Source organism: Plecotus auritus, assembly GCF_963455305.1.
Source record: "Plecotus auritus genome assembly, chromosome: 6".
NCBI classification, from domain to species: domain Eukaryota; kingdom Metazoa; phylum Chordata; class Mammalia; order Chiroptera; family Vespertilionidae; genus Plecotus; species Plecotus auritus.
Window position 1 is genome coordinate 62058150 of NC_137773.1, and position 13904 is coordinate 62072053.

General features: G+C 40.2%; 1 protein-coding gene across 1 annotated transcript in view; it reads right to left on the minus strand.

Moving 5' to 3' along the window:
- The window catches only part of DCHS2 (dachsous cadherin-related 2), a 200001-nt gene that overhangs the window by 37928 nt on the left and 148169 nt on the right, over positions 1-13904 (minus strand). Inside the window, exons 11-13 of the mRNA XM_080672565.1 lie at positions 7217-7351; positions 6794-7003; positions 352-1209 (exon numbers count right to left, since the gene is read on the minus strand). Coding sequence (XP_080528691.1) covers positions 352-1209; positions 6794-7003; positions 7217-7351 — 1203 coding nt within the window. The remainder of the gene's footprint in view (positions 1-351; positions 1210-6793; positions 7004-7216; positions 7352-13904) is intronic.

The window sequence follows — 13904 nt, forward strand, 5'->3', positions numbered from 1 at the left end:
CCCAGCTGGTGTTGCTCAGTGGTTGAGCATCGGCCCATGAACTCTGAGGTCATAGTTCGATTCCTGGTCAGGACACATGGCCAGGCTGCAGGCTTGATCTCCAGTGTGGGGCATGCAGGAGGCAGCCGATCAGTGATTCTCTTTCATTATTGATATTTCTATTTCTCTCTCCCTCTCCCTTCCTCTCTCTGAAGTCAATAAAAATATTTTTTAAAAAGAATTGGTTAGATTAAAAAATTTATAAATCTACAATAGCACTCTTATTGTCTGATCCTTAGTTTTAAGCATTTTGCCAAAATAAGTACAAAATACAACAAACAAACAAACAAAAAAACCTCAAAGGACACTTACCTGCCTCACAATTTTCAGCCACAATCCCTTTATACAGACGGTGGCTGAAGGACATCTTTACATCCTCTCCTTCCATGTGAACAATCAAGAGACCACTGGTTGTTCTAGCTGGGACCCCTTGGTCCATAACTTTAAGCTGCAGCCAGATCGGAAAATATTCTGAAGATGGATTTTGCTGAAGTTGAATCTCTCCTGTATATTTATTAATAGAAAACATTGACTGGGTCTCTGCAAAACTAAAAATGACAGTTCCATTGGGCCCCAAGTCTGGATCATTGGCTTTCAGAATGGCAGTCGTCTGGTTTACAGGTGACTGAAGGGAAAGAAAAATATCTAAGGGGTTCTGTTCCCAAACTGGATCATTGTCATTAACATCAGTGACATGCACTTTTATCATTACTGTGGTGCTTCTTGAGTCCTGGATGCTACAGTCTCTGGCCACAGCCCAAAATGTATGTTGAGATCTGGCTTCTCGGTCGAGGGCGTGGCAAGTTCTCAAAGTGCCTGTCACAGGATCGATGGTGAAGGCACCAGCAGCCTCATCTGTCAGGAAATACTCAGTTTGCCCATTCAGGCCTTCATCCTTGTCCACAGCGGACAGCACAAGAACCACTGTTCCCACGTCAGCATCTTCTCTCACGAAGGACTGGTACTGAAGCATGGGAAAGGAAGGGCAGTGGTCATTGTCATCCAAGACTCTAACTTGCAACTGCACCAGAGAGCTCCTCGGGGGGTCCCCCAGATCAGAGCACAGGATGACAAGGGCAAAATTGTTGACTTGCTCTCGGTCCAAAGCACGAGTGGTTGAGAGTTCTCCTGACGTTTCATTAATAGAAAAGTACTCATCAGTATTTCCATCTATTAAAGAAAACAAATTCAAAGTTCACTTGAGTTAAAAAAAAAAAAAGTAGCAGCCCTTGGCTAGCAATATACACATATATACAGTATATTCACTGATTTGTTCACACAATAAATATTTATTTCCTGATTACTACATTGTAGTGCTTTTGTAAGTACTGAGACTATAACAGTGAACATGAATAATAAAGTCCCTGCCCTCATGAAGCTTCTATTATTGGATATAAACAAATTATATAATTCAATATGTATCTTAATTCAATAAATAATTAGAACACTTGCTTTAACTGATTTATATGATTTTTGTATATGTGCATGTACAACTTTTATATTCATATATTTTTCCTTTTGAGAGGATTAAAATGTATATTTTATTTGAAATAAAACAACAGTTGGCAGGGATAAGAAACAGGATATAATGTCCATTTTTATATACCAATCAAAGATTAACAGATTGACAAGCCCTGGCCAGGTAGCTCTGTTGGTTAGAGCATTGTCCCGATATGCTAAGAGGTTGTGGGTTTGAACCCCTGTCAGGACATACACAACAATTAACCAAATAATGTATAAATAAGTGGAACAAATCTCTCTCTCTCTCTCTCTCTCTCTCTCTCTCTCTCTCTTTCTCTCTCTCTTTGATAAATGTAAAAAAAAGAAATGCAAAAAATTTTACACATTGATAACAGTAATTTTCCCAAACATTACTCACTACAGATTATATGCCATTTATACAACAGCAATAGTTCTACTTTTCCATGGCATCTTGTGCATGAATCATAACACTTCTGTTAGTGGAATACTTGTCTATTTCTTCCATAACATAAGCAAGGGGAATGTTTTATTCATCTCTGCATCCTTAAAAAAATATTTCCTTTACTACTGGTACTAAGTGGAATGTAAGTTAAAGCTGAACACAGGACAAAAAGCTTTCAAAGATATTTGAAAGTTACCCTGAGCATTAGTCAGGAAAAATGTGGTTCAATGACTTGCTGGCCATGTTCTTGAATGGTGGGCCAAGTTTTGGTTGAGGGGCATATTCTTGGATGAGACACACTATTCCCAATAGTGTGGGAAGTTATTGGAGTCCACCAGAGGCATATGGGGAAAAAGTGGATGGGCATTCAGAGAACACAAGAGCCAGAGGTAGTGCTGGAGGCTGAGGAGAAGGGACCTGCATTTGTATTTATTCACAAGACATGGTTCATTTGTACCAAATATAGGGCTGACCAGACAAACTACATTTCTGTGGGATTTGTGGTTAATAAAGCAATTCATTCACTCAGCAAACATTTAAGGAACACCTATCATGTACCAAGTATGTGCTGGATGCTGTAATAGCAGGAGATTAGGACATGATCCCAGCCTCTAAGAGTTTATAGCTCAGGAGGAAAGGTGGGTCAGGACTTGGACATTAAAGTGTGGTGTGAAAATCATACACACAGGACACTAGGAAGCACAGAGGAAGGGTACACAATCCTGCGTTAGGATGTTCAGAATATGCTTATTAGAAAGAGTGACATTAAAACTAACTCCTAAAGTGGAGGAAGATAGGCTGCAAATTTCAAAGATAGGGAGGAAGAGGGAAGAGTGTCTGGGAAGTCCCAGGAGTAGGAGAAATTAATGGTTGCAAATGTTTTAGTGAACACGTGGTCCCCTGGGTATTTAAATATCAGTGGTATGGAGAGGGTGGGAAGTGGATTTCAGAGGTAAGCAGGGGGTCTAATCATGAAGTGCTCTGTGTACACTGATGAAGGGTCTATACTTTATCTTAAAGTCCATGGGGAGTCCTTGAAGGATTGCAGCAGGAAAGTGTTAGGAATCACATTTCTGTTTTAGAAAAGAGTACTAGGCATCAGTGTCAAAGCTTGAATAGAATACAGGAGGTTTGGCATTTACTATGGTAATCTACTTGAGCAATGAGGAGGTTCTGAAATCATATGTGTATAGAGGAAGTAAACATATTCCCAAAATATTGAGGAAAAAATACGGAGTAAGGAAGAATTCATGATGGGCTTAGGTGAAAGACAAGTGTTTAGACCAGTTCTCTTTAAAGTGAGGTCTGAGTGCTCCCAGGCTTATATGAAGCTTTCCAAGGAGTACCTAGGAACAGGTAGTTTTAAGGTGATTTCCAGAAGCTCAGTTTACATGTTCCCATTCCTAAAATTGTTCTGCCTAAGAAATCACCTAGGGTCACGTGGGTTTGCCTTTCCCACATTTATTCTTGCAATCTCCCTTCGTTCGGATTATAAGAGAAAGGCTCACTTCTCACCCATCCTAACCTGACCAAGATGTACCACCTCAGAATGTAAAACTTCCTGCCCAGCAAAGGGGCATTCCCAATATTGGTGTCCAGTGTTGAAACAGTGACTGACTTTCATGCCTGGGGAATGCATCCTTTCATAGTTGGGCGGGATCTTTGCGATGAACTAAATTATAGGACCTATTCAAGTTTCTAAGTCATAAAATAAAAATAAAGATTAATCATTGATATAGGGTTATATTTCAGAAACATTACTGTTCTACCAATAATCCTTCTCCCATGTGAAAAATGTGAACAAGCATTTTCAGTGCTTACATGTGTAACAAGATTCTTTTAAGGGCAAGTTGAGCAAAAACAGCTGATGACCACCAGCAGAGACTGTAGGAGAAGCCAGACCATAATGGGGGGATAAGAAGGAGGTGCTGCTAAGTTTGTTTTTGGACACTTTGATAATGTGATGCTGTTGTATATGATTTGGGTCCTTGAGGCTGCCAGGAAAAACTGAAACAATTTGAAATGGGAGGAAGAAGGGTAAGTGGATATCCTGGGTTAAAAAAAAGATTACTGGGTGTCCAATGTGGCTTTGACATCAAGAGTTACCTTCCACCTTCACCATTTTTCAGCTACTTTACCACTCTAAATTTTTTATGTGGTTCTTGGTGTATGTGTGTGTGTGTGCGTGTGTGTTTGTTTCTTAGAATTTTCTTTGAACTAATTTAACATCTTTTTGGTTTGTTCATTAATCAATGAGTTAAATACACATCTTTGGCAGTCATTAATTTTATATTTGTATGACAGTCATTACTTGAGTTTTTTTTTTTTTAAAGTCCATCAGTGCCTGACATCTAGGGTGCAGATAAAGATTGGGAGATATTGGGGTACTAGTGGTAGCTGAAGACAGGGACTGGATGAAATGATACAATAAGAGTGCATCTATGAGACAAGAAAAAGGATAAGCACAAAAGACCCTGGGAACTGAAACAAGTCAGAGGACCACCAGGAGAACAGAGACTTTGGGAAGGCTTGTCTAGAAGGATAGGGAGAAAGTGGCTTTCTGAAGTCAAGGTCAGACCAAGTGTCCAGGACCTGATGCATGAAGGCATAAAGCAGTACAATGAAATTAAGAACTGAAAACGATCCACTGGGTTTAGCAACAAGATCTTTAGTGTCTTTTACAAAGACAGTTTCAGCGGAGTGACTTCCATGCAACATGTTGCAATGAACGAAGGAATGAAAATGAAGTAAAGACACAGAAACCAGAGTGCAGGTGATTTTAAGAAGCTTAATTGTTAAGACAAATAGATTGTGAGTAAAGGATACAACTGAGGGGGGATGTTTTTCAAGATGGGAAAGACTGGTAAAAAGTGATGGGGAAAGCCAATAGAAGGAGAAAAGATGGCAATTCAGGAAAAAGAAGTGAATGGACATAAGGAACGTCTCTGATGCCATAGATGGGGACAGGTGGCAGTCTGGAAAGTGTCTGTAATTGGTCCTCACCAAGATAAATACAGAAATTGAGAGTAAGCATTTAGAAAATTTTATAGCAGCTCAAGAGAATAATTTTATGTCTGCAGATTACAATAGTTCTTAAAAATTGGGGTTTGCATTTTGCATGTCTCTGATTCTTTTCCCCAGTAACTTATTCTTATTGTATTTTATAAAAGTATCAGTCACAAAAGATTGAAATTAAAAAAATATAAACCTTGGCCCTTTAACCACAGATAGTTTGAGAAGTTTTAGAAAGGTGAAGTTTACAGAGGTGGAAAATATCTGTTCCACTGCAACAGGAGGGGAAGAGGAAAGAATTGGACTTGCTGATACAAGAAACTTGCAGGGAGTATTATTCTGTGGGATGGCAGTATGATATTATTTCCTTATCCTGAGGAAATAATATAAATATTGTTCAGCACAGCACTTTTATAATAGTTGGACTTTTCAATATCTAAATGACCATGAAAAGGAAAGAATTAAATAAATGTTATGCACATGTATAAGAAACATCATTAGAAATTTGTATTCATTGACGTGAAAGATTTACAGAGTATGTTAGCTTAAAAAATGAAGAAACAAATTAGCACATATAAATTATTCAGTACATTTAAAATTGGTGTATGTATTCCCTAGACCAGTGGTCGACAAACCGCAGCTCGCAAGCCACATGCGGTTCTTTGGCCCCTTGAGTGTGGCTCTTCCACAAAATACCATGGCCTGGGCGAGTCTATTTTGAAGAAGTGGCGTTAGAAGAAGTTTAAGTTTAAAAAATTTGGCTCTCAAAAGAAATTTCGATCGTCGTACTGTTGATATTTGGCTCTGTTGACTAATGAGTTTACCGACCACTGCCTAGATGAAAAAGTGTTTGCCACAATACCAAATGAGTTATCTCTGCTTGACATAAGACGTTTTGTGCTATTACTTTTGTTTTGTGGTGTTTTTTTAAAATAAATTGTATATATATTCTACAACAATTACATATCATTTTATAATCAGGGGTAAAGACAATAAAACTGTTTTCATTTTGGAGTACAATGGGTGGTACAAAGAAAATGTAGAATTTTTACCACAGAGAGAGTAATCGCTTCCAGAAGCCAGTCTTAAAACTATGTTCACAAGACCTTAACACAGCTTCTCTGCATCAGAAGCATTATTCTCTCCTCAACTCCTACAATCCCACGTCCTCTCTGACAACTGCTAAAAAGCTGACTCTTCAATCACTCTTTTTTTTGGGTGATTAAGATATGGTTCTCTCAAGCTGACTGTGCTGATGCGGAAGTTATTCTGTCAGAAATCCTTATGCCTCCAAACCAAAGGGGCCATATCACAAAATTATCTTCTAGAGAAGAAGTTCCTAAAGACTGCGATCTGCAGGGTATGTTGTAGATCTGAGGTGTTACATTGGTATTCAAAACTTGGAATTGTTTGTCCACTCATGTGCTCTAGGTCCTTCTAGAAAGACCTAAAAAAAAGTCTGAATTGCTCAAAATATTAAAAATAAGTGATTATAAGGGAGAAACAAAAGTAGGGAGGGAAAAGCTATCTGTCCATCTGTACATCACTAATGTTAAATAATTTAGGGCACTAAAATGCATTGCCCTATAGAAAAATTTATGAGTACTTGGCAGTAGATTTTTAAAGAATTTGGAGGGTAGTGGTTCCAGATGGCTGTAGAAAGGAGTGGGGAGGAAGCCCAGGGCACCAATCAGTTCTTACTGGGTGTGTAGGCATTCCAATAGATACCAAATACAAAATAATCACCATGCGGTGTGTGTCAACTGGGTCAGTACCCTGTGGGGGGGCGGGGCGGATTTTAATAATGAAAACACTTACCAATTATATAATACTTGACAGCTCCATTATTGCCAGTATCCATATCAAAGGCCAAAACAGTGTAGACAACCCCTGGCTCTTGGTTTTCCAGAACCTCAATGTCATGAGCGGGGACAATGATCTTCGGAGCATGGTCATTTTCATCTTCCACAGTACAGAGAATGGTGGTGGTGCCGGACAATGAAGGGACTCCTCCGTCTCGAACAAGGACTGACAAGGAATAAAAAATGGCACAGAGTGTGGCCACGAATTCATACCTAAAATGCACTGCCCTAACTAGACAGCATCAGACCAAACTGACAGGTAGCCCTGGCTCAATTACGTTTTATTTAAAGACACTCTACTGAAATGTAAAATTTAAGCACTGAACTTTCTCCTGCCCATTTTTGTTTGTTTGCTTAGCAGAGTCAAGGGATCCCTTACCTCGGAGGATGAGGACTTCCTGAACTTCTCTATCAAGTGTAGTGGTTGTCACCACCTCTCCAGTGTCAGCATTTATCTCGAACAGCCCAGACGAAGCACCTGGTATGATTTCAAAATGAAGTTTGGAATTGATTCCTTAAGGAAAATATAAAATAAAAAAAATTAGCAATTATCCCTTTGGAATCCATTCTTCTGTTTTCCCATTCTTTTTCCTATGAACATGTTAGTTGATGGATGAAAAGGGCAAAACACGCCAAAACCGGTTTGGCTCAGTGGATAGAGTGTCAGCCTGCGGACTGAAGGGTCCCAGGTTCGATTCCGGTCAAGGGCATGTACCTTGGTTGCGGGCACGTCCCCAGTGGAGGGTGTGCAGGAGGCAGCTGATCGATGTTTTTCTCTCATCAATGTTTCTAACTCTCTATCCCTCTCCCTTCCTCTCTGTAAAAAATCAATAAAATATATTTAAAAAAAAGAGAAAAGGACAAAACAACCTTCAAATTAAGGTTAAAACAAAACACCACACCAAAACAACTCTTTTGCCTATCCTTGCTAAATAAAAGTCTAGTGAGCTGAAATGCTTGATTTTCAAGTCATGAGACTTCCCCAGAGTGAATGCTTACTATCCTTTCCCTCCCATAAAAATTTCTTGTGAATATACAACTCTACAACATAGTTCTCATTATTCCTTCTAATACCACTTGTGAGTTAATGACATAATTGTAGGCTTGCAGGGCAAGGGGCAGTTTCTGTAGATTGATGTAGGGAAGCATGGGATTTGGTTGGAATGTCTGTAAGGAGGATTCTCCAAAAGATCAGGGCAGCCCCTACCTTGACTTTTCCAAATAAGTCCGATCCCCCCGGGTGTTATACTAGAATCTCTATGTTTAGTCTTTAAGACTCGACCTTGGAGCAGCATGTATTTTCTCAAAGATGCTTACCTTGCTGATTGTATCTAGAGGTTAATTTTAGTTCAAGCTGTTGTGACAATAAAAGCCTAAGGAGGCAGGTGAACAGGGCTCTTTGCTCCTAAAGCAAAACAGCCCCTTAACCTCTCTCTCACGGAAACATGTGTCAGAGTAATCTATTCATCCATCGCTCAGGGTCTGCTGGTCAGCCCTGGCAGGTTGACCCCTGTTTCAAAGTTTGCACTCAGTTATGCCACCCTTCATTCTCCAGCATAGAAGGCAAGCTCATAGAGTTGCTTCTCTGCATATATTTTGTTTTGTTTTCTAGTTAGTATTCAATCTCCTCTCTGGAGTGAGAAATGCAGTGCTGCATTATTCCATATTATGAAAAGAATTCTTCCCATATTTTTGTGGTTGCATTTCTCCCCTGAGAAAAGCATCAAGCCATTTCCATCACTGGTTGTGAAGAGCATTCATACTATTAACGTGAACGAGTTAATCCTGTGCCATTGTAGCTTAGTTGCAGTTTACACAAGTTCCTTTCAATCATTTTTCTATTTTCTTTTCTTAACTGATAAGAATCTATGCATAGATATAGTACTTACAATATCTGATATATACTTTAATAAAAGATGAAATATTGTTCTTTGACCTTAATAAAAAAAAACTTCAATTACAAATTTCCATCTTGCCAGTCTTAAAATGTAAGTTTCACTCTGACCTAGTGACTGTGATATAAGACTGAGTGCTGCAAGGAATGGAATAGAATGCTAGTTTTATAAAAGTATATATATATATATATCTTCTTACCATGTCCCTTAAAGAGGAAAGATATTTGAGATAATCTACAGGCATTTAAAAGACTTTTTAAAAGTTTAATAAAATAGGCTCAATATATTTGATATGCTATAGCCTGAAGTCACCAAAATATTTCACTCTATCATTAGGCACTAAGCATTAGGCATAACATTATATTAACAATTATGTAATATCATAGTGATTACTTTGACCTCATAATGATCGCATAATCTCCCCTCTAGCCAAGAAAGAATTTCTAAAAATCCCAGGTTGTTAAAAGTTTGTTATTCCTGTTTATCTCTTCTGACACGAAAATGGGAACAATACCATCTTACATTTATTTTGCTTGCTCCTCAAAAATGTAGTGAGCAAAATTAGGTGACAAGCATGGTGCTAACTGGCCAAGGAGACAGTGGTAAGTCAAACAGGTATGGCCTCTGCCTGCATGGAGCTGACATGGAGAAAGGCACCTTTTTATTTTTGGACATTTTATTTTTGAAATAAATTTACTCACTATATGATTTACTATACATTACACATAATATTATGTATTACATATTATAGAATTTAAATTCCCAACACTTGTCAAACCTATAAATATCTTTAAAGTTTTAAACATAAACTCAAATCTTTATATTTTCACTTTCTTCCATTGTTCCCATTGTTCTTTAATGTGCTTTGCCACTATAACCAATATTTCCCTGACTTTTCAGAAACTTTCTGATTTTATTATTTTTATTATTTGATATAGCTTTAAACCATTCACCTGAAATCCACCTAGTGCAGTGGTCGGCAAACTCATTTGTCAACAGAGCAGCAAACTGCAGCTCGCGAGCCGCATGTGGCTCGCAAGCCTCAGTTTGCCAACCACTGACCTAGTGCATTACTAAAGTAAGTAAGATCTTTCTTTATAACTACTAGTGGCCCAGTGCATGAAATTAGTGCACTCGGTGGGGAGGGAGTCCCCCAGCCTGGCCTGTGCCCTCACACAGTGCAGGAGCCCTGTGATTGATCCCCACAAAGAGGTAGGCCCCACCCATCCATCCGGGGCTCCTTGATGGATTGCCCCAAAGTGGTAGGCCAGAGCTGGGGGGTCCCGCCTCCTTGGCGCTCGTGGGACCGTGGGACCCCCAGCGAAAGCTGTGTGGAGCAGCCGCCAGGACCCGCCCCTGCACCACACACTCAGCATCAAGCCCCACCCACCCTGGTGCTGGATTGTGACAGCGTGATGGCGTGATGGCCACCTAGGCTTTTATTAGTGTAGGTAGTTTGCATACATACATTTTCACTCCAAACTTCACACACTCACAACTTGAATAGTGTGAGATAAATTTAAAGTATTCTACTTTGGCTCTTTTAGAGCTCAGTCCCTTGGTTCTTCCTCCACACACCCTTATAACCCACCAGAACAAAGACCATCACCAAACTTAAAATTAAGAAAAGAAAAGAAAAGAAAAGAAAAGAAAACAGATTATTTAGTCAAAACTATTACCTTACTAAGCAATCTGGAAATCTGGATCTGAACCTATTCTGTGATATAAATACATGGCACATGCTGAGTAAAGGATGTGTGTGTGCCACCCATGTCTGTGCACACATAAACACATCTGCTCTTAGACTTCAAGACCTACAGCCTTATGAGCTCTTAATTTCTCCCACTCTAGGATAACTTTCCTCCTCAATTCATTTATTTTCCTATCCAGGCCAGCCCCACGAATTTTCACTTTAGCAATCTCACACATTTCCTCAGGTCCTTGGCTTTTTGCCAAAGATGAGCAGCAAAACTCCAACCCAGGATCATATCAACCATCATCTTTCTGCCCTCCTTGAGTATCCAGCAGATACCTGGAGCTGGCGAAAACTTCACAACAGCATAGATTGAGGGCACAGAAATGTCCTTGTTATCCAGTGATCTTTCCAAATCTCCTTGATCACCTCTCTCCCATTCCTGTCTGCCACCCAAACACCTCCTGGCTCACTCTCACCGATTCTCCCCTTCCTACTCCCGGATAAATGCGGACATTAGGAAAAAAACTTTCTCAACTTTCTGCATCTGTACTCCACTCCACCTCCTGCTTTCTGTCTCCATGGCAAAAGAATTCTTCAAATGCCCTTCCTGGAATTTTCCTGTTGGTTCTACTTTCTCATTTATTCCCCTCCCCCACCACCAAATTATATTCTTCTCTAGCTATAAGAAAAAAATTTTTTTCCTTTTCTTCATAGCCAAGTGTCTCTAAAAAATACTATCCATTCTCTGCAGCTAGCTTGAGACTACTGCCATACCAAGCTACTCTTTCTACAGTCACCAATGACTGTCTGATTTTAAACTCTACTGGTCATTTTTAGTTCTTATCTCCAGATATTGCTGATTGATCTTTTAAAAAAAGACAGAAAGGAACAAAGGGAGAGAGGTAGAAAGGGAGACAGGGAAGGAGGAAAAAGGAATTTAGTTTACACTCATAAACAGATGACACCATGTGTTTGCACTGGGGTTCAGTTATTTGGTTGTTTCATTCATTCATGCATGCATGGATACATTCATTCATGTGTTCCTTTATGCAATGCTCATCTACTGAGTGCCAGGCACTGGAAAGGTACTGCTGAATAGTAAGTAATTATCCTGACCCTCAGAGTTACCCTCTGGTGGGGAAGACAATGCAATCAATGTTATAGACAACGCGGTAAAATATATTAAATTACTGAGGAAGTGGATCAGGGAACACTTACCACGGGTAGATAGTTCATTAATGATATCATTCAATAAACTTGTAGAGAGAGTGATAGGTGCTAAGAAATAACTGATAGTAAGAAGACAAATTCTCTGCCCTCAAAGTGTTTACGGTATAGTACTAGATGCAGATAAGTTAGCAAGCAATTATGATTGCACATGATAAGATATGACTGAGTAAGTATACGTTGCCTTTTGTATAAGCCAAGACCCTGAAGATGAATAGCATTTAGTTGGTAAGAGGGAAAAAAGAGTGTTGGCCCCAAAGGGACATCCTAGGGAGACTGAGAGTCAGAAGGAGAAGAGACAGGACTTCCTTCCTCCCATTTGCTTACTATCTCTATCAGCAATGCCGCTTCACCTGGCTGCAAAAACTGCCCACAGCTTTCAGACTCATGGGTACTCCAGGATCAGGCTCTGCAAGGCTCCTCTCATTTCTTCCTAGGTTCTGATCATCTCAACCTCTTCTTGTTTTCCAGGATTTTTCCTACGTTACTTCAAGATTCTTTTGTTTGCTCATCCAGCCTTCCAACCTCTCATTTTCCTGCCTGCACCTGACTAATGCAGTACTTGGCACCAGCAGTGGGTCCCAGGTAACGGGAACTCGAATTGGTTTATGTCTCTGGCCTTGAATGCACTGTTTAGTTCCTGGCCCATGGACAATCACTTGCAGTGATATGAAAATCAAATAAATTACCACCTGTGTCTGACTGTAATGAAGTGACTATTAAAGGACTCAAATTTCTTAGAGGACCAAATGGTGCTGGCTTGGTCCATGTGATAGTAAAAAGGACTATGATGTGAGATGGCTGTTCCTGAGTGTACTAGGAACTTACAGAAAGAAAATTACACCAATACAACTCCTAGGGCAATGGAAACTAAGGAGAAAATAAACAAATGGGACTACATCAAAATAAAAAGCTTCTGCACAGCAAAAGAAACCATCAACAAAATAACAAGAAAGCCCACTGCATGGGAGAACATATTTGAAAATGTTATCACCGATAAAGGTTTAATCTCCAACATTTACAGGGAACTCATACAACTAAACAAAAGAAAGATAAACAATCCAATCAAAAAATGGGCAAAGGACCTAAATAGACACTTTTCAAAAGAGGACATACAGAAAGCCAAGAGACATATGAAAACATGCTCAAAGTGACTAATCATCCGAGAGATGCAAATCAAAATGACAATGAAGTACCATCTCACACCTGTCAGAATGGTTGTCATCAACAAATCAACAAACAACAAGCACTGGAGAGGATGTGGAGAAAAAGGAACCCTCATGCACTGCTTGTGGGAATGCAGACTGGTGCAGCCACTGTGGAGAACAGTATGGCGTTTCCTCAAAAAATTAAAAATGGAACTGCCATTTGACACAGTAATACCACTTCTAGGAAATGATATCCCAAGAAAACAGAAACACAGATCAGAAAGGATATATGCACCCCTATATTCATAGCAGCACAATTCACCATAGCTAAGATTTGGAAACAGCCTAAATGCCCATCAGCAGATGAGTGGATTAGAAAACTGTGGGGTACATCTACACAATGGAATACTATGCTGCTGTAAAAAAGAAGGAATTCTTACCACTTGCAACAGCATGGATGGAACTGGAGAGCATTATGCTAAGTGAAATAAGCCAGTCAGTCAAAGATAAGTACCACATGATCTCACTCATTTGTGGAATATAAAGAACATTATAAACTGACTAGAGGCCCAGTGCACAAAATTCGTGCGGGGGTGGGGGGGTCCCCTCAGCCTGCACCTACTCACAATCTGGGGCTCCTCAGGGGATGTCCGGCAGTTGGACATCCCTCTTGCAATCTGGGACCGCTGGCTCCCAACTGCTTGCCTGCCTGCCTGCCTGCCTGATCAGCCTAATTGCCTCTGCCTCGGCCCCTGCACCCGGGACCCAGGCTTCTCTCCTCTGGCCAGCTGCAGGCAACCGGGACCTGGGCTTCCCTCCCTTTGGCCAGCTGCAGGCACTTGGGACCCAGGCCAGCTTCGCCCGGGCTGGCCACAGGCACCCAGGCCCCAGCTTTGTCAGGAAGAATGTCCAGATTGACATTCAGAAGACATTTGGTCTATCTGGTCTATTTAGCATATTACCCTTTTATTAGTATAGATGAACAAAAATAGATACAGAGGCAAAGAAGCATTGAACAGACTGTCAAACTACAGTGGGAAGGCAGGGGAGGGTGGGGGGGTGGGGGGTAAGAGATCAACCGAAGGACTTGTATGCATGCAT